The sequence below is a fragment of the Podarcis muralis genome, chromosome 11 (genome assembly GCF_964188315.1).
Source record: "Podarcis muralis chromosome 11, rPodMur119.hap1.1, whole genome shotgun sequence".
Classification (NCBI taxonomy): Eukaryota; Metazoa; Chordata; class Lepidosauria; order Squamata; family Lacertidae; genus Podarcis; species Podarcis muralis.
In genome coordinates, this window is record NC_135665.1 from 56495153 (window position 1) to 56522211 (window position 27059).

At 41.1% G+C, this 27059-nt stretch overlaps 1 protein-coding gene across 5 annotated transcripts in view; it reads left to right on the plus strand.

Annotated features, from left to right (window-relative positions):
• The window catches only part of DYM (dymeclin), a 169547-nt gene that overhangs the window by 119018 nt on the left and 23470 nt on the right, over positions 1-27059 (plus strand). For all 5 annotated transcript variants that reach the window (XM_077936498.1, XM_077936496.1, XM_077936497.1 and 2 more), the window contains 2 exons: positions 12344-12526; positions 18084-18197. In XM_077936498.1, coding sequence (XP_077792624.1) covers positions 12344-12526; positions 18084-18197 — 297 coding nt within the window. The remainder of the gene's footprint in view (positions 1-12343; positions 12527-18083; positions 18198-27059) is intronic.

Consider the following 27059-nt stretch of genomic DNA (forward strand, 5'->3'; position numbering starts at 1 on the left):
CTGGCATGAAGCATGTGAACTTCTGCAGCCAGAGGGAGCAGCCTACATGTGGAATGGGCCTGAAGGGTTGGGTTAAAGAAAGAGAAGTAAAGGACAAGGATAATGCTGAAAATGTAAAAGGTGGAAGAAGAGGAGAAATGCTAGATGGAGATAATACAGGCCTGGCAACAGCAGCCAATGAGGTTGGGCACTGGGTGAGTGCCCTAGGACTCAGAAGCCCCCCTCCCAGGCCTGACACTGCTGCTCACCAACTCGCCACTAAGTCCTGGGCTGGATGAATTTTTGAATGGGGGGGGGCAAGCTCAGCTGCCATTCCCTGGGTTGTTGTCCACCTCCCTGCTTTGCCTAGACCAGGGGTCTGCAACCTTTAAGACAAAAAGAGCCACTTGGACCCGTTTCCGAAGAAAAAAAAACTGGGAGCCGCAAAACTCGTCATTATAAAAATAACTTTTTTGTCACTTTTTTATTATTTCTTTGTTTGACCCCTCAGAATTACTCCTCCTCATAGAAATAAAAGTTAAATTAACAAGTTACCTTTTTGTGTGTGTGTGTTCTTCACTCCCCTTCAAAACAGTGACCAGCATACATGCCCCCTTTCAATGCAGTGACCAGCGTACATGCCCCTTACAATGTAGCGGGCGGGCAGGAAGGTGACGTCGGGATGGTGCGTGACTAACGCACGCACCGTCCTTATGCGACGTCACAGCCAGTACAGTGCCCGCCACAGTGGGGAGTGTCGGGGAGCACAATGCGCCTCCTCCCCTCGCTAGTATCCGCCCTGGAGCCGCGGCAAAGGTGTAAAAGAGCCACATGCGGCTCTGGAGCCGCGGGTTGCTGACCCCTGGCCTAGACTGAGAAAGAGCCAAGGTGGTCCTTCTTCAGAGCCAGGTATTCCTGTCAGAGCCTAGGAGATTGCCTGTTTCACTGCTGCAGTTTCAGCTACAGTGCCTGAAAAGTCTTTGTAAACTTAGAATTTTAAAAAACTTTGTTTGAGTTTCTTTTTAAATTCTGTATCTGTGATTGCTCTTCCCCTTTTGCTTCTCAAGGCGCAGCTCTGTCCATTTGCGTGCCCCCCACTTATTATTGGACTTCAATTCCCATCATCCCTTGCCATTGATGGTGCTGGCTGGGGCTCTAAAGAATCATGCCCACAGACAGCAAAGACGTCTACTACTTTATTAATAACAAATTTATAATGAGGCGATGGCCATAGGGAACCATTTCCCACATTGGCTACTTTTCCAGACAGTGGATTTAAGTGGCATTCTGAATTATACAGCCTGCACAAAGAATTACCATGGCAGATACATCAGTTCTGTTCCTTAACTCTTTCATTTTGATCATGTTATTCAGACATGTTTCAGTGGCTTCATGCTATATGTTTTCTCACATGCCAGCAAAACGTGTGCTTTTTTGTAACTTTTCTAAGTGTGCAGGAAACATTGGATTTATTTTAATTAATTTACTCCCCCATCCCAAGAGATTCAGGTAAGAAACTACGTTAGTCATAAAACCCCAAGAAAAAAACATTAATCTTACTGTGATCTTGGTTATCTTTTTGAATAAAAGATTCCTTTCACTTGCTTGGCTTGGTGAGTCTCGAGTGGAATTCCTCAGAGAATCGTAGAAATGTAGACCTGGAAGGGATCCTGAGGTTCATACCCTTGCTGTCCCAGCTTGGCATATAGATGGTAAATATAAGAAGGTATTTCTTAAAGCTTGTGATGGCGCATAGAGGTGATCCCCATTTATATAAGTCATCACTGGCACCTTGAATCAAGCCCTTGAAGAAGAGAAGAGTTTGGATTTGATATCCTGCTTTATCACTACCCGAAGGAGTCTCAAAGCGGCTAACATTTTCCTTTCCCTTCCTCCCCCATAACAAACACTCTGTGAGGTGAGTGGGGCTGAGAGACTTCAAAGAAGTGTGACTGACCCAAGGTCACCCAGCAGCTGCATGTGGAGGAGCGGGGAATCGAACCCGGTTCACCAGATTACGAGTCTACCGCTTGAAGACAATGGGTGTCATTTCAGGTCTAATATATTCCCAATAACCCACATGTAAGCACAAGAATGTGATGAATCTTTAAAATTTCTGGGCCTTCTTAGCCTTTTCGGGCTTTATATATATTTTTAAAATAAACAACAGCAACACTTTGAATTGTTCCTGGAAGACATGTGAGTGAGCATTGGTGCAATATGCTGTTGACAGCCCAGCTGAGTGATGAGTACACAAACCCTCTCTATGATGCATGTTCCAGCACACACCCAAGTTAGTTACCATTAGTTCACCTTGCTGGCTTCACCCTTAGTTAGCTGCAATGCCTGAACTCTTCTACCACGGCCATTCCCTGGGTAAACACTCCAGAACTTTAGTGTATATGAAAAGGACAAGGTACAGCTTCCTTTAGCAGTATAAATAGTATCAGCTGCTAATAACTTCCTATGATGTTGCCAAGTGTCCACATATGTATGTTGAACAGACAAACAGATTAGAAAGGATAGGAACTGTTGCAGGAAATTATGAGAAATCCAAATCTGGTCAGAGCTTTGCCAGGAACAAAAGCCATGTTTGGTGGAACCCATGTTCTAGAGCTTGCATTCTCAGACTTTATCCTAGTAAGAAGAGCAGTTCAATTAATGGAACTCTTTCTCATCTGGAGGATAGACTAAAGGACAAGCGATGCAACAGAGCTGTGCAGACTTGCACCACGTGCTTCAGTGTATGAAGAGGAGACTCAAATCACAATAAAAGAATAGTTATTTCAGTGTTTCTTTAGCACGCAGCAGTAACCGGCCACAGTATACATTCTGGCCTCCCCTAATCCAAATACCACACAAGAGCTGGCCTGCAAGGTTGGGGGATGATCACAGAGTAGGTTGTGCCTCCATAAGAATGTCTTCCTCTCACACTGTGATAATATTGTTTCTAGAGGAACTAGATTGACTTTTAACTTCAAGAACTTAAAACTGGTTTCTAGCATTTTTAACTTTTCTCTTTTCCTTGCGTTGGGGTGGGGTAGGCCACAGGCTTGCTACTTTTGCCAACATACTCACAGCCTGGGGGAAATAAAGAAGTGGTCATGATCATGAGTTTTTCCAGTTCCCACACTGTTCTTTCTGCTTGCTTGTGTATCGGAGTCATAGAGCAACTCATGTTACACTGCCCTGAGGGAGAAAAAAACTTAATTGGATTTTCCTGAAATATGAAGTCCAGTCTCTTTGTGTGTTTTGCATTGTACAGTTCATCTCTCTTTTTCTCTTGGCTCTTTCTTATTACAGTTTGTTAATTAAGGTTCTTCAGAAATCTTAGCCTTGAGTTGTTGCTTTTAACTTTGGAGTTAACAACCATCCCAGACTGACATGATTATTTTTTTTTAGGGTAATTAAGTGGCTCCAGTGTGGGTATGCAAAATGCAGTGTGATGGTTTTCTCTCACATGTACAAAAACCACAGAGCTCAACTCTGTTGCCACTTTAAAAAGCATGTCTGCTAAGGTAGGGCAAGGTCTCCACGACATCCCCCATTGTAAGTCCTTAGCATTTCATTTATTTTCCCTGTGCAGCAAATTATAAACACCTGAGTAGCCATCAGTATGACAGACCACGAGTGTCTTTGAACCTCTTTATACTCTTGCACTCCCCCACCCAAACTTTAGATTTCTTCTCATTTTTGTAATTTCTTTCACTTGATGCTATTGCCTTAATGCAGGCATAGGCAAACTCCGGCCCTCCAGATGTTTTGAGACTACAATTCCCATCATCCCTGAACACTGGTCCTGTTAGCTAGGGGTGATGGGAATTGTAGTTCCAAAACATCTGGAGGGCCGGAGTTTGCCTATGCCTGCCTTAATGTCTTGGATGTCACAGAGGGCCTTTTGGTGTAGTGGTTAGAGTGTCAGACTAGGACCTGGAAAGACCAGGGTTCACATCCTCACTTGGCCATGAAGCTCACTTGGTCATGAAGCCAGTCACTTACTCTCAGCACAGGGTTGCTCTGGGGATTAAATGAGGAGGGGGAGAACCATGTATGCCACCTTGAGCTCCTTGGAGAAAGAAGTGGGATATGAATGCAATAAATAAATGATTGGGAACTAGTCACTTGCGAGCTCTTTTGTGGCATTGGAGGGCCTGGCATGCGTCCAAAGTACCACAAGTCTCTGGCTGCCCATTGGCTCAGCTCCTTTGAAGGGCTTGCAGCATAGGGCAAGGTAGGAAAAAAATCTTAAAATCTGAAGTCCAGCACATCCTACATGAAAATAAATAATCTTTCCTGTGACAGTCTGCCATGACCTTTCAAAGGACACTACTTGAGTGCACATTAGTTGAATGGTCTTGGGGTCTTTTGCCAGAAGGAGGTAGGCCATTCTTGCTGCCAACAATTTTTTCTATGTTGCAACTCCCTCTCTCACAATTGAGGATATTTGGGATATTTTTAATACGCAAAATTGCTCACAGTTGGACTGGCACCATTATAGATGCTGATGACTTTGCTGGACTGTGCAGGATCTAAGAAAGGGGGGGGGGAGCAACTGTGAAAATCCGGCTCTACAAATAAAGACTGGCGTAGTAGGTTGATGTGTTTGAAATTAGATCAGTAAAACCAAGTGAAATTTCTTTGCTTGTGTGTATGATTGGAAAGGTGTTGTGGTTTGTTCAAATTACTGTTGCTTGGGAAATCTTGACTTTATTCAGCATGGATCTGTAAAGTATTAATGGAAAATGTACATTGCTAGATGTTCAGAGATACTCCATGGTTCGTATCCATTGCATCAGGTGTCCTCTTCCAGGCTCTTGTGTACAGTAAGTGTTTTATACGAGAGCCATTGTGGTGTAGTGGTTAAGAGCGGTAGTCACGTAATCTGGTGAACTGGGTTCGCTTCCCCGCTCCTCCACATGCAGCTGCTGGGTGACCTTGGGCCAGTCACACTTCTCTGAAGTCCCTTAGCCTCACTCACCTCACAGGGTGTTTGTTGTGGGGGAGGAAGGGAAAGGAGATTGTTAGCCGCTTTGAGACTCCTGAAGGGGAGTGAAAGGCGGGATATCAAATCCAAACTCTTCTTCTTCTTCTTCTTCAAATCAGCTGGTGTCTAGACATACCTTGAATCCTATTCTTAAACAATGTCATTTCCAGCATATTTTATTTCACCTTTTACAATTTAATAATACTAGTAGTCTGCATTCACATCATTACCTGGCTAGTTCAAGTCAATGGCTACATTAAAACATCACAATATATTGTAGTTTATCAGACAGGAATGAGCTGCAGCGAGACTTGGACTTCTGTGCTCATTCTTTCAACGCAGCCACAAGGAGATCAGAAGTTTTCACTTCCATTTTTGATTAACCACAGTTTAGTATGTCATCCTGAACTAAACTCTGATCAGTTTATCCATGGTTTGTTCAGATTGTTTTCAAATATTATTTGTTGTGCTGATTGAGGTGATGGGAGTTGTTGTTATAGTGCCACCTGGAGGGCACTAGGTTGGGGAAGGCTGACTTAGACAATAATAGAGACTTTACCATCACAAGTGCAACACATTTTCCCCCAGTGTGTATTTGTGGGAAAGGGTTGTTGGGGTGGGGTGGGGGTTGGGATCCCAGCCAGATTGCATTAGGATAGATAAGGTAAAGGTAAGGGGACCCCTGACCATTAGGTCCAGTCATGACCGACTCTGGGGTTGCGGCGCTCATCTTGCTTTATTGGCCGAGGGAGCCGGCGTACAGCTTCTGGGTCATGTGGCCAGCATGACTAAGCCGCTTCTGGTGAATCAGAGCAGCGCACGGAAACGCCATTTACCTTCCTGTCAGAGCGGTACCTATTTATCTACTTGCACTTTGACATGCTAGGTTGGCAGGAGCAGGGACCGAGCAATGGGAGCTTACCCCGTTGTGGGGATTTGAACCGCCAACCTTCTGATTGGCAAGTCCTAGGCTCTGTGGTTTAACCCACAGCGCCACGCGTCCCTAGGATAGATACCTGATAGACAGATACCTGATAACTCCCTAGGATAGATACCTGATAGACACCTGATAGATAGATTAGGATAGATACCTGATTCCTTTTCCAAAGTGTCAAATATGGCTATAAAGGAAAGGATGTATCAGAACTGTTCTTATATCTTTCCTTTAGGGGGGGGTCAAAACATTTTTTCTGCAGTTTATCCAGTCTTCGTTTCTAACTCTAGACTCGGGAAGTTGAATAGCCTGAATTTTCATTCAGCTCTTATCCCGAATCTTGCGGATAATAAGCTTTTAAAATAAGATGGAATGTCATAAACAACAACACTTAATCTAAAACAATAGTTGTGTGTCCCTGCTATCACAGCTCTCCCAAATCTGCCCTAACTTTCCCTTCCTGTTTGTACCTTCAACCGGACTATTGAGAGAAACCTTTAAGGGAAGGCGTAAATGCTGTGTGTGGATATTTTTTTTGTCCATGTATACACGAAATGACAAATGGTAAAATAGAGGGACAGTCCTAAAGATAAGTACTTATGCCTTCAAAGCTAGATATTATAAGTTTAAAACTGTGCCATTCATTCAATTTTGTACAATATCTTGCTCTGTTTGTGTCTCTACAATTGCAGCCTTAAAATGCTGTATGTCTAAATATCATTTTATTTTATTTACGACTTGATACATTTGGGGAGGGGCGAGGATACCCAAAATATCGTCACATTTAAGTAGAATTCATTCTAAAACAACCAAGACCTATACTGATGTATTGCTAATATAGCCAATTTAAAATGAAGAATAAAAATGATTAAAACTACGGTATTATTAAGTAGTAAATACTTTGCAGTTTATTGAGCTCTTTAAGTGATGGCCAGATAACATTTTCTTCAAGAAATGCATATACCAGTATATAGAATACTCCCAGTCCCAATAAAGTCATTGGCCACAATCCATTGCAAAGTTTAGAGTGCTTAAGTCCATTCATATCAGTGGGTATGTGAGTACTTCAGTCTGTGTTGGATTGTGTGCACTGGCTGAGCAATGGTAAGTAGATGATTTTTCTAATTTAACCCCTATATTGTATTTTTAGAAGATGATATTGAAACAGTTTTTGCACACAACTTAAACACTTTTCACTTCTTTACTTGTCATTATTACCTTTCTCATGTTTGATTGAACAGTGTTTTGGAAGTAACTAACCTGATTGTTCATGGTCTTTTTAAATTTATTTTTAATAATAATAATAATAATAATAATAATAATAATAATAATAATAATAAAATTTTATTTATACCCCGCCCTTCCCGGTTTAAAAACCGGGCTCAGGGCAACTAACAGCAAATATAAAACATTGATTAAAATGCGACTTAAAAACAGCATAAAACAGCATAAAATACAACATAAAATGCAGCATCAATATCAATAAAATTCAAAAATTCAGGGGTCATGGGGGCAGGGGAGAGAAAAGAAAAGCTTTCCTGTAAACTTTCCAGGCCTGAGTCAGGAAAAAAATATTGCTGCTCGGAGAAGTTTTATTCCTAATTGCTGGAAATGGTAAAGCATGAATTAGAGAGAATACTTGAATTTCCCTGTCCCCTCTCCCTGGGCCCCAGAATACAACAAACTTTTAAAGGCCTCGACCTCCACACATTTACTTAATAGGAGCTACTTTTGAGTTGACACGCGTAGGCAAGTTCTGCTAGTTTCATAAAACATGCTTTTGCTCCCCAACTTCTCATTTGTGTGTGGTTTGTCTACACTGTTAATGCAGATCATATCTGGCAGGGGAGTGTTAGAATTGCTGGTCCTTATGTACCAAGCACATCAAACATGCACCCGCCCCCCAATCCCATTGCTGCTGAGAATTGAACTGGCCTTCAGCGTATTCTGCAGAACGCTGTCTCATATTCTTCCATCTCCACATGGAATTAAGGATTCACATATGATCTTTAAAAAAACGCATTCTGTTGTAATTCTGCTTTTTTTAAATGCTTGAAAATTGAGATTGCCCATGGAGAAGTAGAATTCCATCAAGTCATGTTGAATTATTTCCCTTCTGCAGCACTAATCACTCAAAAATCTTTTAAGTACATATTTAAGTTTGGATAGTCTTTCTTTTTCTTTTCTGCAGTGCAGTCCTCCTGTCCTACATTAGTTGAACTTGCTCTGGCAGCTGATGTGTATATAAATCCTTGTAGCCACTAAGAGGTTTGAAGTGGGTACTGCCAAACCTTAATGGGGTCTGCAAACCTGCCACAACCATTGCCATCACCGCCATCTTGCTGATTCGTGTATGCCGGAGCCTAGATATATACACATAGACATATGCATGTAGATATAGTTTCGCATCCCAAGGCCTCTTCAAACATTTGCTTCCACGCAATCAGCTTTAGAATCGTTCCCATGTGGAAAATATGATCTTGGAATTGAAAATCTACGTGGATTTCCCAGGGAAGGTCTCTAATAGGCGATGGCAGGAATTCAGTATCCTGCTCATAGTTCGTTCCTGGAACAGTCTATGTGTGTATGTCTCTCTACTTATAATGTAATGTTTTCCAGGTGTATTCTTTCATAGGAACCATTCCCAAAGCGGTTGTGAAGAGGAATATATTGTGTCAGAATTAGTTCTCACTCCTCAGTTTCCTTGACACTTTTCGTCTGTTGAAACATGATACCTGCAGTTGGATGCAGAAATGCCACTGAATACCAGCTGATGGAAAACAAACGCCATGTAGGAGTATTGCCATTATGTCCCTCTTGTGGACCTTCCAGAGATACTTGGTTGGCCACAATCTTTACTGGGCAAGATGAACCTTTGGTCTGATCCAGGAGGGCTAGTCTAACATTCCTTTGATGAGTTGCTTTGATGTGGTCATTGTAAATAGAATTGGTATGGGGCAATATTGTCCAAAGGCATTGGCTGGTGGCCGTTAGTCCTTACTCTTCTAGGCTCATCAGAAAGAATGTGTGTTGATGGTCCACTAAAATTGATACAGATTAAGGAGGCAGGTCCTACTCATAGTTGCAAAACAAATGGGGTCAAAGGGGATGATGGTTATTTTAATGTCCTGTCTTTAAGGCAGCTCAGTGTGGTCTGGAAGCATTATGTACGTGTGTCAACAAATCTGTTACATACGCACAACGGAGCTCTTATCACTGAAAAGTTGGCTTTGGACCTGAATTCAGCTTTCTGCGCACTTCCTTTTTCTTCTTTCCTCCCCCACATCACTTTTATTGGAAGGTTTTAGTTTCTTGTTAAAAATGCAGGAAATTCTGGAAATTCTTGGAAACTTCCCAGAATTACTGCAAACAAAATACATATGCTTCTCTCGTAATAACCCAAAATAAAGGAAACTATCTTATACTTACTAACTAGACCAAGTTTCCTTAGAAGTTGAACAGAATGTCACAATTTTTTAAATTATATGCACTGCTAAACGAAGTTGGGCGAGAAATTGAACACTGGATGTGAACCATTAGTCTTGCTGCTCCGGAACAAGTAGTTTAAGAATATCTGGATGTGATTTCTGATAGCTGTGGCCCATTTTTCCCCGGGTTAAAATTGTAAGCACACTTTTATGCTCTCAAAAAGTAAAGGTGTATGTAAGAATTACAAGCTGTCGCAGAAGCCAACATTTTGGCCTCTCTGTTTCTTGCTATGTGAGTGCCTATTCTGAGTTTGCCCTTTGATTTGATAAGACCAAAACAATGAATTCTGAAGAAATAAAGCAAGAAGGCTGAATAAGTGCTTTGGCCTCACAAGACTTTGTTTTTGTGGCACACTACTGTGACTCATAGTGTACAGCTCAAGGTTGTGTATGTTTTTCCTCCACTTCACCTTTTCTATTTGCAACAACCTTGTGAGGTAGGCTAGGCAGAGTGAATATATGTATGTACATACGCAGCAGCTCTTGACAATAGATGGTAAGGGAGGAGTAGGATGCAGGAGTACAGTGTACTCATTACAACGTACTGAGCCCAGGAAATGCTGGTGGCATCCCTGTATGTATGTAAATATATATATATACACATACATATGTCCTAAAACAGCCTGTGAACTTCTGGGGTGTATGATCTGGAAAAAGATTATTTTTGAGAATCTTGCCTGCATACTTCTGGCCTATTGTGTTGTCTTAAAAATCAGTAATTGCCTCCAAGAATGGCTGCCAGCTAAAAAAAAATTACCGTATCTTGGGATATTTATCAGCACTGGTCTCAATTATTTCAGAGTTAAAAGGTTCAGTAGTTTGGGGAGGGGTTCCCAACTGTTACAAAAGCCCAAACTATGTGGTGCAAAAATACCAGTTTAATTATATATCTTTCTGCATGGAGAGCAGCTGTTACATTGGAGAAAAAAGCTTTTAAAGCATTTCTCATTTGAACCATTGTCTTGTCTTAGAGAAAGAGAAAAAAATCTGTTTCAATTGTTTTCAAGCTGCGGCACAAGTTATTACACAAGGTGATGTACATGAAATGTTTTCATAACCTTGTTTATATCTGTCCTGACGCCATGTCTAGATGTAGAGGTGCCTGATGTATAGAGAGCAATGAAATGCAGTTTTTCCTTCATGTATTTCACCTTTCATCCACTTACTGTCTTTGACTCTTTGTTTGTGTAACCCCATCCCCTTCCCCAGAAGCCCATTGTTTAAATTTACCCCAAGTAAGTTTTTGCATTGAAGAACTTGGAGAGTTATTTCATGGTATCTGTATTGGGGTATAGCTCAGCCTTGTAAATAAGACCATAAAACAGAGTGTTCTTCCTGTGTTCTGAGAGAATTCTATTTTGTCTGTTACTTGGTATTATGATCCATTCTGAGGTTAAGAGTATCATGCAGACCTGTTATTAAATAACCATTGACCAAGATTTATTAGAATTCTGCAAGGGGAGGAGGCTTTGAGGAATGGGTGTTCATACCACAAATGACATGAATTCGTGGCTCCACAAGTCCTCTACCTTTTCATTTAAGAAGGAAATTACTTATAACTTCCTATTGTTCCTCTCCGCTGAGAAAGCTTACAACATTTCCATGCACATTCTTATAGCCTCAGTGTAATTTGAGTCATCTTGAATACATGGGATTAAAAATGTAGAGGCACCTACACCATCTGCATAATTTCCAAAGTGGTGCCATTATAGTGATCCTAATATGGTTTCCAGAATGTCATAAAATAATTATTAAAACACAGAAAACAACAGCCCGAAAATACTGAAAGCAGAAAGTGGCCTCATTGGTTCACCCCAAATGCCTCGAAAAATAAGAATGTTTTTGCTTGGCAGCAGAAACTCATCAGAGTCTCTGCCACTAAAACTTCCAGAAGCAGAATTCACAGTCAGGGAGCCAAAGAAACGTCTCTTGCATGTCATCCCACAGGGCCTGGGGCAGATGATACGGGAGAGGAGGTGTTAGGCAAATAACTTTATCTGTGTTCTATGACTGCATGCTGAGGTACTGTCTGTCATCCTACAACAGTGTTCTGTACCAGCAGAGTCCCAGAGGGTGGCAACATGAGAACGGGCCTTTTCTGTGGTGGCTCCCCATTTGTTGAATGCTCTCCCTGTGCCTTCATTACATTTCTTTCGGCACTAGGTGAAAACATTTCTCTGTAACCAGGCCTTTGTCTGATTAAACATGCTAAGGCCTTTAAAGTGTGTTTATAGGAGTCGGGGGTCGTTGGATATTGGCTTGTTTTTGTTCTTGTTTTACTATATATTTTGTGTTCTCATTTTTATGTTGTGAACCACCCATTGATCCTTGAATGAAGAAGAGTGGGATGATGATGATGATGGGCTACAAGATTGTGGATCAGCATGTCTAGACTATTCTTATCCAGATATTTATTTGATATTTCTCCTCAACTTTGACCCAGAAAGATCCCTACAGTGGTTTACATAAAATAATAACATGTACTTTTATCAAGCTGCTTCTGACCATTTTAGTTTGTCTGCCCTTACTGATCTTATCACTGAGGAACACTGATAAGCTTCCCAGGAGCCACAGAGTTTCCTGGAACCCAGACAATACTGTCTGCCCTAGCTGGCACTAAAGTTTTTCATGACAGAGCATAGTGGTTTTTTCTTTTTTAATGGTAAAATAATACACTTCATTGAAGTATGAAGATCCACCTTTTGAAATGGAAAATTTTCAGCACTGCTGCCGGATAGACTAGTTGGGCTGAGATGTATTGCCATATTAGACCCACAGAATGAAGCATATAAAATAAGTAAAGGTGCTAATTACATCAATGTAAATTGGTCTGCTAAAAGGTGCCACTACTTACTTAGAATCTACGAGATTAAATACAGTCTGTTTGCCTGTGGATAATCACCATTGGAAAACCGTGCCTGGATAATGTTTTTTTTCTATTCTGCTTGTTTCTTATAGGCACAGGACCTGAATGTGATTGAAGAAGTCATTCGAATGATGTTAGAGATAATCAACTCTTGCTTGACAAACTCACTACATCATAACCCTAACTTAGTATATGCACTGCTTTATAAGCGGGATCTCTTTGAGCAATTTCGAACTCATCCCTCTTTCCAGGATGTAATGCAGAATATAGATCTGGTAAGTAAAAATAAACTCTTACGAACTGATCTTCTACAATGCCCTTTATAGTAAAAGGTAAAGGGAGCCCTGACTGTTAGGTCCAGTCGCGGACGAATCTGGGGTTGCGGTGCTCATCTCCCTTTATTGGCCGAGGGAGCCGGTGTACAGCTTCCCCGCAGGTCATGTGGCCAGCATGACTAAGCCGCCTCTGGCGAACCAGAGCAGCAAACGGAAACGCCGTTTACCTTCCCGCTGGAGCGGTACCTATTTATCTACTTGACCTTTGACGTGCTTTTGAACTGCTGGGTTCTTAAACTCCTTTTTGTAGATGTGGATTTTGCTTTTACAATTGTTACATTCATTGTGGAAAGCTATTGGTATTTTTATTTCATTTTTGCACAGATTCATGTGGTTCTCACATCATACGCACAGGGGGAAAGTGGTCATTTATGTATAAAGCATCTAAATCCTGTGGGAATTGTACAGAAATTAAAAAAACAGATAAATGCCTGCAGCATTATATCCAAACACCCACAAAAGGTTGGAGGGGGAGAAGAAAATATGCTATTCAGATTCAAGGTCATACATACTTGTTATGAGGACCAGGTAGCCAAGGCAATAGTTACCCCTGCTGTCTCATCTCTCTGTCTGATGCTACCTATACTATGGTAGTAAAGCATAGCACACAGATTTTACCACTAGACAGATGTGCGATTACGAGAATTTATTTTTTAGAGATCCAGAGATCTTAGATCTGTCCAGAGAAACATTTACAGTGGTACCTCGGGTTACAGGCGCTTCAGGTTACAGACGCTTCGGGTTACAGACTCCGCTAACCCAGAAATAGTACCTCGGGTTAAGAACTTTGCTTCAGGATGAGAACAGAAATCGGGCAGTGGCAGCAGGAGGCCCCATTAGCTAAATTGGTACCTCAGGTTAAGAACAGTTTCAGGTTAAGAGCGGACCTCCAGAACGAATTAAGTTCTTAACCCAAGGTACCACTGTATAAGATCTGAGCTCTTTGTGTCAAAGTTCAGGGACCTAGTGGCTTGCCAGAATTAATTACTAAGATGCACAAGGTGCAAACAGCTGAGCAGCTGAGAAAGTGACAAAGCAGCTTATCAAACTGGACTGGCAATGCTATCCAAAATATAATCCCTAATAGATGAGCTCCTGAATCTGATAAGGACTGTGGAGGTAGGATAGTACCTGTAAGTTTTTCATCTGAGAGCCAAACAGCAGCATGGGGAGTGATACCCATCAGGAAAAGAGGGAGAGGTGGTTTGTTTTTTGTTTTGTTTTAAAAAATAATAATATGTGCTGTAGTGCACATTGAATTTAGAGGGTCCTTCCACAGCTTTTATTACAGATCTGCAGTCAGAGATATCGCAGTGTCATGTTTAGTTTGACTGTAGGTTAGAAATAAGCAACTGGGAGCCTCAGAACCAAACTCGTCCCCTGCAGGTTGTCAGCTGTCCCTCCTGGAAAGTGTACAGAAGGAGTGATGGCAATGAAATTTATTAGCCTTCCACCCGACCTTCCCATTTAGATAGTCCTATGGTGAACTATTGTGTTTCTGAATTGATCAGGTCAGCTGTTCAACAGTTCAACACTAAAGTTTTAAAATGTTTTTAAGTTGCCTTTGTTTTTTTATACTGAACTTCTAATTCTAGGGACGCGGGTGGCGCTGTGGGTAAAACCTCAGCGACTAGGACTTGCCAATCGCAAGGTCGGCGGTTCGAATCCCCACGGCGGGGTGCGCTCCCGTCGTTCGGTCCCAGCGCCTGCCAACCTAGCAGTTCGAAAGCACCCTCGGGTGCAAGTAGATAAATAGGGACCGCTTACCAGCGGGAAGGTAAACGGCGTTCTGTGTACTGCGCTGGCTCGCCAGATGCAGCTTGTCACGCTGGCCACGTGACTCGGAAGTGTCTGCAGACAGCGCTGGCTCCCGGCCTATAGAGTGAGATGAGCGCACAACCCTAGAGTCTGGCAAGACTGGCCCGTACGGGCAGGGGTACCTTTACCTTTACCTCTAATTCTATTCTCATGAGCCCTTGTGGAACTATCAGGTGGCACAGAACAGCAGCTGCAATGGAAAAGGAGGTTTTTAAATATATCATACTTTTCTTGAAGGCTGCTGTGGTAAGAATATCTGCTTTTCCTCTTGCAGAGACACCAGACAAGACAGGAGGTGGCAGAGCAGGCACTCTGATTACTGCAGGAGAGATAGATTTATTTATTTATTTATTTGCTTGTTTTAATCAGTTATACATTGCATTCTCTGCCAAAAAGGGGCACCTGAAACAGCATATTTTAAAAAGCTAAAAAATGTCTAATTAAAACATTCATTATCAGCCAATGAATCACTAATGCTTTATCCAATCCCCCAATCTAAGCCTATATAGGAAAATAATCATCATCAATTGCAATGATGGTATATTATCATCAGTTTATTGGAACAAATACATCCATTCTTATTTGTGCAATAAACGTCAGATAACTTGTATAACACATGCCAAAAAAAAGTCTGAAAGCCCTCAAAAAAGCAGAATCTGAGAGCCAACCAAAAATATAACAATAACTGGAAAAGGCTGGATCTACACTAAACACTGGAAATCACAATTTATTAATAACTGTCTAGCTAAAATATTTCAGTAAGGCAGTCTGTCAAATGTCATTACAGCCATTATTTGATAAACTGATTTTATAGAAATATTTTGCCAGACATTTCTGTTTGAAAAAGAAACAAAAGCCATTCCAATCTTTTCAAACATATTTATTTAAGATATTTTCCACCAGCCTTTCCATCTACAGGCGTGTTTTACATCAAAATAAGTGTGTGTGTGTGTGTGTGTGTGTGTGTGTGTGTGTGTTTGTGTGTGTATGTATTAAAATAATCATACCAGATTTGCAGAATATATAACTTTAAAACAATTAAGAAAAAGCCAGAACATCAGCTGTTCTGCTTTCCCATACATCCTATAAAACATTTACTGATATAGAATCATAGAATTGTAGAGTTGGAAAGGGACTGCAAGGATCATCTAGTCCAACCTTTTTGCCCAAAATGGGGCTCGAACCCAAGACCTTGAGATTAAGAGTCTCATGCTCTACCGTCTGAGCTATCACTTTTCTCTAGTTGAAGTGGGTGTCAGTATTCCCTGGTGCTGTAAAAGAGGGGGCAGCTGGAAGATTGCACATTACCCTATAACTGTCCCTGGAAGTTTGGCTGGTACAGAGGAAAAAAATAACTACACAAATGAGGTATGCTGTGCTGCTCATATTCATAAACTTGGGTATTCGTACATTATTTGCATAATATACGAATAATTCTGCCTGGATTTGTGGGACTGAGCTTCAACTCTGATTTTGTGCAGATAGAAAACATATGGTTCACTTAGCAACCAGGAATAGAATGATTTCTGTTTTCATTTACTGCTCAAGCCTGTTCCAGAAGTGAATGGATTCCCATTTTGAGGGATGTGATATGCACTTTCTTACTGGTAATTGTTAATGGTGTACTGATATCCTAAATGTTACACAAAATTGGTTACTTATTATTTTTGTTGTATTGAGGATCTTCCCGCAAGATGGGTAATTCTTATAAGGAACTTGAAAAGCATTTCAAAAAGTGGGAGGAAATCAAACAAGTTAAGAATGACTACAGCTGTTTGCTGCAGTTGCTAGCTGTTGACTCTTAAGGATGTCTTTGTAGGCAGGATGTTAACTTACTGCGAACACAGATTTGTTAATTTATGAGGACTTAATAAGACTTGTTGCATTAAAATAAGGAGTTACTTGCGATTCCTGAGCATCTGATACCATTAGAGAGTAGCTTTCCCATGACCGATACACTGAACACTGCAAATCTGTGTATGTGGGTCTACCCTCTACCTTCTTTTTCATGGGCTTGTATTGTTATTTTTATTTATTATTCTAAGAAACTTCCAACACATTGAAAATTTAAACGCAGCTACATTCTACCATAAAAACAGAACAAAACAACCCCAAAACAGCCACAGGAAACTTTGGTAGTGCACTAATAAACATCACTTTTACCTGCCACCAAAAAGATGATAATAGTGAGAGCTTGTATAGCATTGATGAATGAAAAGTCCACTGTTCAAATCTTACATTTGCCATAAACTCAGTAGGTGGTTTTAGGCAAGCTGCTCTCTGACTCAGCCTCCCTCTCACCACAGCATGAGGATAAACTGACATACCTTGCAAATACATTGTTGGATTACTATGATAATGTATGTGAAATGCTTTAAGCACTCTTAATGGGAAGGAGAGAGGTAGGGGGAAGAAAGAGAATGGAGGTGGTGAAAAGAAACTAGGTGGCCTCACCCACCTATGTGCTTTGAATTTGTTGGAGGTGTGGCCTTCAAGGAAACAGCTCTGAGGATGCTCAGAACGGAAGTACTGGCTCACAGGTCTACCAAAAGGATAGATCTGCTAAGGTTAAGGTTTGTGGTAATTAAAACCTTTACAAGATATTTGCTTAGGATTTGCAGTCGACAGTAATTAGGATCAGCAGAGCAGTTATTTCTTTACAGGAAGGGATGCTTTTCTGTTGAATTTTGTTCACTTTCTACTTTAAGCATATTCTGAAAAGTCTTCTTTGCAAGCCTGGCAGGTCTCCCTACTCCAAAAGAGAATTCCTGTACTTGCCTGCAGCAACAGTATGTCTCATTTGAATCCTGGAGTAATCAAACCATCAGCTCTCTTTTGTTTTACTAATAGGTTGTAAGGGCCTAATTAAGCTTAACAGCTTCAGTTGGGTGCCTAGCTCTGCATTGCAAAAGCATCCCAAGAACATTATTGCCATGCAGTAAACCATTTCCTAGTCCTTGGCTACGATTATCAAAGGAATGTTAACTGCCTTCAATGACATGTGCATTGTTTCTCTTCTTAAGATAGGTCTACCTAACTTCTCACGATTGCATGTTTAGAGATGTGTCAGCGGCATTTCTAGATCTACCTTCCTTTATGTGATATTGCAAAACATTATCGTATAGGCCTTGGTGTGTAAGATAAACTAGCCAATGTAGTCTTCATGGTTCTGAGAATTATCATGAAGATTAAATAAAAACCCAAAGCAATCATTACTCCTGCGATTTCCTGTTTTCTTAGGAAACTTTGTTCCTGCTTCAGTAGTCAAAAAAAGCCATGTGGCAGATTGGAGCAGAAGCTGAAAATTCGCTGAACTTTGCGGTCTTTTAGCTGCTATGCAGTATTGCTGAAGTATGCATATGTACATTTTTGGATCATGGTATATAGGATCATAGCTTATAGGAACAAGCTGAAGATGTGGAAATAATAGTGCCTAAATTACCTGGAATACAAATGCTAAATACTGTTATTAATCTAGCATTTATACCTGACAATTGAAGAATCTCAATTAAGAAATGACTCACTGTCATAAATCAACTGGGTAGGTTTCTATATCCTTAAAAAAAAATCTAGTTGACAGATACCCTGACATTGTTTAATTAACCTGTGCTTTCACTTATTTACAGACAGAAGTATATGTGTGTGTATATATATAATATATTTCCCTGTTCCATTCCAGGTGATCAGCTTCTTTAGCTCCAGAATTGAGCAGGCTGGGGCTGAGCTGTCTGTAGAGAGAGTTCTGGAAATCATCAAGCAAGGAGCTGTTGCTCTGCCCAAAGACAGGCTCAGGGTGAGTGCTAGCAAAACCAGTCAATGTGTAGCATGCCACAAAACAGCGCTTTAAGGATAATTTTCTTTCTTTAGGTTACAGCATTGCCTGCTGTAGAGTTCTACTATATTTGAGTTCCGGGTGTTTGTATGGATTATTAAATCTACAATGGAATGTGCAAGCATACTGTGAAAAAGAACGAATGGCTATATAACATTGGTGTAGAAATTATCATTTCTGTGGCCGTGTGCTTCTTTAAGAACCCTAATGAATTATACGCACATGTTGCTACTAGAGATGTCTTGCAGCTACAGTGGTACCTTGGTTCCCAAACTTAATTCGTTCTGGAGGTCTGTTCCAAAACCAAAGTGTTCTAAAACCAAGGCATGTTTTCCCATAGAAAGTAATGCAAAATGGATTAATCCGTTCCAGACTTTTAAAAACAACCCCTAAAACAGCAATTTAACATGAATTTTACTATCTAACAAGACCATTGATCCATAAAATGAAAGCAATAATCAGTGTACTATACTGTAGAATTTATGTAGATGATAAAAATGTAAAATATATATATTTCTTACGTGCACTGATGATAGTCATTGTTTGGATGGGAGGCTTTTATTCATTTCTGCAGGCACAAAATCAATCAATCAATCAGTAGCTGAATTGTGTTCCACACAGGCACAAAAACAAGTCACAAAAACAAAGTCACAAGCCACACTCACCAGTCAGTCCCATAAAACGAAGAACAAGTCACAGTAAAAAAACCGAAAAAGCCACACAAACAAAAACACAAAAAATAGCAAAAACAAAAGCTCCAAAAATCACCTCTGTGTTGTGTGGGTGCTCAGGACTCAACAGCTGACAAGACTCAACAGGAAGCCTCTGATTAGCAGCGGGGGTCTCAATTTACAAACGGAACACACTCAACAGGAAGCGGAACATGTTCTGCTTCCAAGGCAAGTTCACAAACTGGAACACCTCCGTCTGGGTTTCAAGCGTTCTATTTCCAAGTTGTTCATAAACTAAGCTGTTCTAAAACCAGGGTACCACTGTATATAGTTTTTCATTTTATTTCTTTATTTGTTCATTTCATTCCTATGCCACTTTATATATGTAAGAAAAAATACATCAAAGCAGTTTACAACACATTAAAACGTCAAATAGAACAATCCAGAATAAAAATTACTAAAGAAAGTCAAACATTAAAGTATACATTTAGGCCAACAAAGTAACAGGAAACTAAAATATTATTTTAAATATTTCAAAATAAAATGTTACAAAGGAGGTAAACTACAGAATGCACATTTGATGCATCAAAGTTAACAAAAAAAAGTTTTCTCTTAAACCTTTCAAAAGAAAACATTACTAAAGGAAGTCATTTTTAAAAGCATATTTAAAACAGCATAATTAGCAAGAGAATAAAATATTATAAGCATAGAACATATTTGCTGCTGTTGCTGCCAGTCCTGCCAATGGTGGTTCATGGTGGACAGCTCTTGTGGAAGCGCGGGCTCAATGACCTGGGTCTGCACTAAGAGACAGCAGGATGGTCTCTGCCCTCTTCAGCAATTTGTGGGTTGTATTTATATACATTTTGACCTTCCCTGTTTTGCAGCTCAGAGGCATGGAAACGAACTCAAATAAATTAAAAACACACTGGAATGTAAAATAGCAGCCCAGACCAAATAGTTCACTCTTTCCCCTACACTTGGTGAGGAAATGAGAACGTGCCTTCCTTCTCTGCAGCTGGCATTTTTCAGCAAGGTGTATCCATGTCAATATGGTTGATCCAGATTCTGTGGTCAGTTTTCTCTAGGACATCTGTCACATTGAGACATTGTAAATTGGATTTTGGGGACGCAGGTGGCACTGTGGGTTAAACCACAGAGTCTAGGACTTGCTGATCAGAAGGTCGGCAGTTTGAATCCCCGCGACGGGCTGAGCTCCCGTTCCTCGGTCCCTGCTCCTGCCAACCTAGCAGTTCAAAAGCACGTCAAAGTGCAAGTAGATAAATACTGGCGGGAAGGTAAATGGTGTTTCCGTGCGCTGCTCTGGTTCGCCAGAAGCAGCTTAGTCATGCTGGTCACATGACCCGGAAGCTGTACGCCGGCTCCCTCAGCCAATAAAGCGAGATGAGCGCCGCAACCCCAGAGTTGGTCACGACTGGACCTAATAGTCAGGGGTCCCTTTACTTTTACCTAAATTGGATTTTGCACAAATGCATTCAACTCATCCATTGGACCAGTGTGTCCAGTGGCCTGAGATGGTGAACTGGCTTCCCAGGTAAATGAGGGGTGTTTCTTAATTGCTCAATAATTCTTGTAAACCACTTAGAGCTTTATTACAACCAAGTGGTATATAAATTTTGTTAAATAAAATAATTTCATGGTCCACCTCTGATCCCATAATTCTAGTTAAAATTTGTGGCCCCATCACTTCTACAATGTCTCCAATTTCCTTCTGTTTTCCGGTATGTAAGCTATCAAGTCCTTTAAGGTTGCAGCACTTTGTAGCAAGAACTCGGTACTTTAGTTTTTTTGGATAGGGAACCTTTATACCACACTTTCAAAAGAAAGGTACGCAAGCACTTTTGGAGCTTGCTACCTTTTATTTCAGAGGTGGGTACCTAGATTTAAAATGTAATACTCCCCCACTGCCCATTTTGACAGCACCAAGACTCACCAGTTATTCACCTGATACCAGGTTATTCAACATTAAAGGAAGTATTAGGAGCATATTTTAGGGTATACTCCCAGATTCTTCCTTGCAGCTGGGCTTGAATTTGAGCAACGCCAAGAAGTAAAGACTCAAGTGCACACTCTAAATGCACTTCTAACTCAAGCTGTAATTGGGTGTGTCTTAAGTTTGGTGACAGAGTGTTGTATCCCATGATTGTCATACTCAGCATAGAGCCTTTGTATGTTGTTCAACTGAGCTTTACTCAGAGCAGACCCACTGCAATGCGTTTATCTAACATAGACATGCTTATTATTTTTCCTGGGTCTGCTCTGGAGTAAAACTTCGTTGAATACCACTTGAGCTTAATGGACATGACTGATTTAGCTCCATCAGTTTCAGTGGGTCTATTCTGCACAAAACTTGGTTTGGTACAACTCAGGAAAAGGGTTCTAAATTCAAAAGGCACCAAACTGTACCTTTCTTCATATATAATATGGCCCTGCACCTGATATCAGATGATGTGCAGGTGGATGTCGCTTAGTGAAAACTACACATGGGACAGATGGAAAGGCCTGGTAGGTCTCAGTAGACCTGTGGGCCTGAGGTTCCCCAATGCTCTTTTACTTCCTGTCACCCCTGAAAGTTTTTTTTCCTTCTCAAATTTGAATAAAAAGTCCTTCAGAAACTATGTGGGTCATTTTACAGAATGAAAATAACATAATAAAACCCTCAGATCTAAAGGCAGAACTGTGTTAGAAACCCAGTTATAAGAACAGAAGGCCTTCTAGAATGTTAATTCGATTTTTCACTTGACATTTTTGGAGATGGAGCCATCATTATATCCCAACATGAATCTAGAATTGTACTCACTGGCCTATTCCTAAAAAGTTAGATAGAGGGCTGATCCCCAATATCTCTACGTGTATGTTCTGCGGAATCTCACCAAGGACCACAAAACGTTGCATCAGAATGAACAGAATCCTTCAACAATTGGCAGTTCAGAAAAACAGACTAACCTCCCACACGGAAACACACTGTGAATTAAGATAACAAGGATTTTCTGCTGTTTGGATAATTGAGAAGAGAGCGTTTATACTGCAGATGTAGCTAAATACATTTGTCAGATGTTTGTTTGCTTTCCCAATGAGCACATGTGATGTGTGTTTGTCACACACTTTGTGGAGTAGGCAGGCCCCAGGCTACATAGAGGAAGATTAGATGCCAGTAGGCTAGTAGGTTTAGTGCTAGGCTAGTAGGTCAACTCTTGGTTTGGATCCAGTCAAAGCGTTGTGGCGTTCTGTCGAAGGAATCTGGTGTCAAAGTGAACCCTGCGTAGAGACGCATCATGGCACACATTGGGGAGGAAGAGGGTGGAGGACGTGTTTGACAGTCAAGTGTCTGAGAATTGGAAACTCCCTTCGCATCTTCACCTGACTGCTGCTCAAGATAAACGTGATTATAATTAGCTGTTGCTTTAAAGTGTCTGCTCCTGGCCATGCGCTATGCAGGGTAGGGAAAGTCCAAACTGGGTAATTAGCCTTCTTAGAAGATTCCAGCAGAAGCTGTGGGAGATAAAGTAGCAGGTGTTGAAATAACCAGGTCTTGGATTTCTCCCTCACCCTGTGGAAGGAGATAAATGAAGCTAATGCGCCTGGGTCTTGAGGTGGAAGCCGCAGCATTCAGAGATAGAGCTGTCTCCTTTGCAGACAGGCAGCCCACATTACAGGCTCCTTGTTTTATTGCAGAAGATTATTATTAAGAGTAATTTAAAGATCAGAGTGATAACTGAAAATTGACTTCAGTGTCTACCCCACCCCCAGCCCCAAGTTCACAGTCTTTTTTTTCCTCTCTCCCTCCCTTTGGGTGAAATTATCTGTAGTTTGAGGATTAAGAGCCTGAGAGGAGTGAGACTGTGTCTGGAGTCTGGAAGTTATCTCAGGGTTTTCAGGGAAGTTAGCCAGAAGATAGCTGCACTTTTTTTTTTAAGTGGGAAAACCTGTTCTGAATGCCAGACGTTATTAACTGGAAGCTGACATTTGAGTTCATAGAATGAGCAACATTTAAGAGATCACATTTAAATGCTTTTGAAGGAAACTTCCCACTGGTAAGCCATTTGAAGAGAAAACATTTATTTTACAAATGGTTTTCCTCTGTTGAATTTCCCAGTTTTATTTCGCAGTGTGTTGCCTAGCTTTTTACTCCTTCCTTTTCTCTTTCATGTCTCTAACATGCTTGCCAATATGTTCTTACCTTGCCCCTTGCCAGCATGGCATGAAGTATGTAGTATTTATTGAAACTTGTTCTGCTTAACAGAGCACTAAAGCCTGCTCTTTAAAAATAGGGCTAAAAGCCAGGGGTGGGGGAGGAATGGTGCTTTTCTAGCCCATTCCTTTGCAGATTCTTTTTGTCTCCAACAATCCAAAATGCTGATCTCTGTGTGTTTGTGTGTATGTGTACGTATGCACAGCCTGGTTTCCCTGCTTGATGGCTTCAAAGTGTACCTGTATTTTATAAGAAACCATTTCTTTGATGTGCTAAAGAGATGAATAGCAAATGGAAGTAGCATTATAGTGACAACTAACAAATTCTTGATCCCAAGATACAGGAGTCATGCCAGCTCCAAGAGAGAATTTTCTCAGAAAGCAACAGTCAAATTGATGCCATCAGGAAAATTAGTTAATTGGGACACATATATTTTATTAGGAGCTATGGCTTCTCAGTGGGCGATGCTTGCCTCTCTCAAGCTGCTTTGGGGTTGTCTTTTTCTTAAAATCAAGCAGTATGAAGTAAATAAAATGGGCAGGTGACAAGAGAAGCAGGGCACCAATTGCATCATAAATTGATTTTTGATTCTTGATTTTATTGTTATTTGTGCTTTATACCGTATTTTATGCCTTTTTTGTAGCATCAAGTAAGTGTTTTAAATTTGTTGTTAGCTGCCCTGAACCGGGAAGGGTGGGGTATAAATAAATTATTATTATTATTATTATTATTATTATTATTATTATTATTATTATTATTGCTGGAGTCCTGTGCACATGAACCGAAAATGGTCCAACAGAGCATAGAAAAGCACTGCATTGGACACCTCAGCTGGAATGGCAATAAAAGTGGCACCCAAGGTACTATTTGGTGGGCATTTGCCCCTAAAATCTAACTCTGAATCTTTACCTCTGGAATTCTTCAAACAAACATTCTGAGAGGAAGATTCCTTAAGAGCCGTTGCTGTTGAGAATGAATTTGAATTACTATTGAGAAGATCACCTTTACCACCCTGGAAACTGTTCTGTCCACCACAAAGCAATCATCAGCACCATAACTTTCGTGCTTAAATCTCATGTAGCCAAGCTGAGAGCAGCCACTTCCTCAGCAGCCAGTACAGAAGCCAGTCAGGGGTTCAGCTTTGCCTACCCAGTAGCCAATGGTTTGCCATCCCCGTCCCCTTCCATGCTGCTGCTGAAGAAGTGAAGGGACTTGAGCTAGTGCAGCAAGACCTGAGCACTCCACTGAGCCAGCCCCACCAGCTGTCTTTCCAAGCTGCAAGACGAGAAGGAAGAGTCCCTTTCTCACAGTGCAGTATGGAGAAAAACTTGTGAGAGGGTGGGAGGAATGGAGACACAACAGTGTGTGTATGCTTTGGCCCCACCCATTCAGGACTTTGGTCTCACCCACTGTCCTCCATGCACTTTCCCTCAGAAGAACAATGGCTCCCCAATCCTGGAGTAGACAATATTGCAGTAGATGGACTGGGGGCCTCACCCTGTACAAAGTAGCTTCATATGTTGATAGGAAGTTGTTGGTTAAGAGAACAAATAATTAAACATTATTTCCATGCAGCAGTCCACAAAGCTGAAATCTGAACATATTTTTTTAAGTCTACATTGACTAGGTGTTATAGAACGTTCATAAAAAGGTAAAGGTACCCCTGCCCGTACAGGCCAGTCGTGTCCGACTCTGGGGTTGCGCGCCCAACTCGCTTAAGAGGCCGGGGGCCAGTGCTGTCCGCAGACACTTCTGGGTCACATGGCCAGCGTGACAAGCTGCATCTGGCGAGCCAGCGCAGCACACGGAAACGCCATTTACCTTCCCGCTAGTAAACGGTCCCTATTTATCTACTTGCACCCGGGGGTGCTTTCGAACTGCTAGGTTGGCAGGCGCTGGGACCGAGCAACGAGAGCGCACCCTGCCGCGGGGATTCGAACTGCCGACCTGACGATCGGCAAGTCCTAGGCGCTGAGGTTTTACCCACAGCGCCACCCGCGTCCCTTAGAACGTTCATAGACTAAAATAATAGCTTTTTTTATACTTAGAACGTTCATAGACTAAAATAATAGCTTTTTTTCTGATTTCTTGAAATTTTTAAATGCCACCAACACACCCAGTAAAATACCTTCTCCAGTAAACCTCTGAAAGGAATTATTTAATTGTTTCTCATTCCAAGGATTAGTTTATTTTGTTCTTATGAAGATAAGTCCTTTTTCCACATAAGGTCTTGGTTACGTTAAAATACAATATTGGTCAAAGGATTGCTTGATGTTACAGCAATGGTGTTTATCATGGCATCCACAACCTCTGTGTGACTCTCCCAAAGAGAGCTCATTCATGTTGTAACTGCAACCTTAGTTATATATTACTCTCAAAATTTGAAAAGGAGGACATGCACTCCACCTCACCCCAGGTATCGTCTGAGTCTGAAAATCAACATATATTAATGTAGACTTCAGGGAAGGGGTAGAATCCGTAGAAGGGCTGTAGGAAATTCATTTTTCAAATATGGCTAAACATGAGAACTCAAGCACCTGAGGTTTGCTTTTATACTGTAGCTGTCAGTTAGTTCTAGAGTTTAAAACAGCATTTCTACCTCCATTTGGTTGAAGGGCCCACTGTGGGATTTGTCTTATGGTAAGGCGATGTCAAGGGGGGGGGGGGAACATCTCGGTAGGAGAAGAATTAAGACAACTTACTAGCATTGCTGACCTATGCAAGAAAGAAGGAGCAATTTTATTCTGCATGCCATTTTGGCATTAAAGCTATAAAATGCCCTAATGCTTTTCTGGCTCTCCCACTGAAAAGGAGTGCAAACATCACTTCACGATTGCAACACAGGAAAATGTGCATTAGCAAGACGCACTTGAATTTCTGCCACTGAAACTCCTTGAGATAATATCAGGTTTTTACTGTAAGCATGCCACAGAGTTCTCCAATGGAAGACAATTATCTGGCTTTCCAACTTGCAAGGCAAGGAGCCCCCTCCATAAAACATTTTCTTTGTAGACCAAGAGTAAATAGATCTTCAACCCTGTTCCTGTCCAGTGTCCAAGAATGTGAGGCGTCATTGCTTAGCATTTTAAAGAACTGCAGCTCTTAAAGGTTATGAGCTACCACTAATTGTTTTCAGGGTACAGGAGTTTGATCCTGAAGCAAGACCATCTTTCTTAAAAAGAATTAAATAGTTGGATCCGTTTTACCTTAGGAGAGAGAGAAAAGACGGTTGCGAAGTAGTTTTGAGAGGGGTAACCATGTCAATTCTTTGCAGCCAAAGCACCTTAAAGATGAGGTTTTGGCATTAGTTTTGTCACATCTAATGAAGAACATTTGGCTTACAAGAGCTTAAGCTGCAATATATGTGTTTATAAAGTGCCATGGGGTTCTTTGTTGTTTTTGTAGGTTAGAATGCAGAAAAAAATATGGGAGGGAAATGGGGAAATCCATTAAAAGAAACTGATAAGCAGCAGTTTAAGATAAATAAGGACTTCTTCGCATAATGTGCCATCAACATAGTACGCAATTAATGGTGGTGGCAGGTAGCAGCAATGCATTTGGAAAAAGTTGTGGTTGAATACAAGGTGGGTAGGTCTCTCTGTGGCTGCTAGCCATGATAGCTAAAAGGGGAGCATGCATGTTCAGAGATCCCATACCTCGACTACCAAATTCCAGGCTTTTACAACAAGTGATTGATAACACCGTCATAACCTGCTTATAAAATTTCTAGGACATCTGTCTTGGCTACTTGCTGTTGACCAAATCCTGTAGATCTGGAACTGCCATGGCAATTCTCATATATCAGTCCAGCACTATGTACTAAGTACATCAGAAATGAGCCATGAATTCGTGTGTAAACTGACACCAGTTAAACCAAGTGGTGGAAGCCAGCAGTATTCTTCTGTTGATCTTACTCCTAAATAGTTACACCCTAATTAT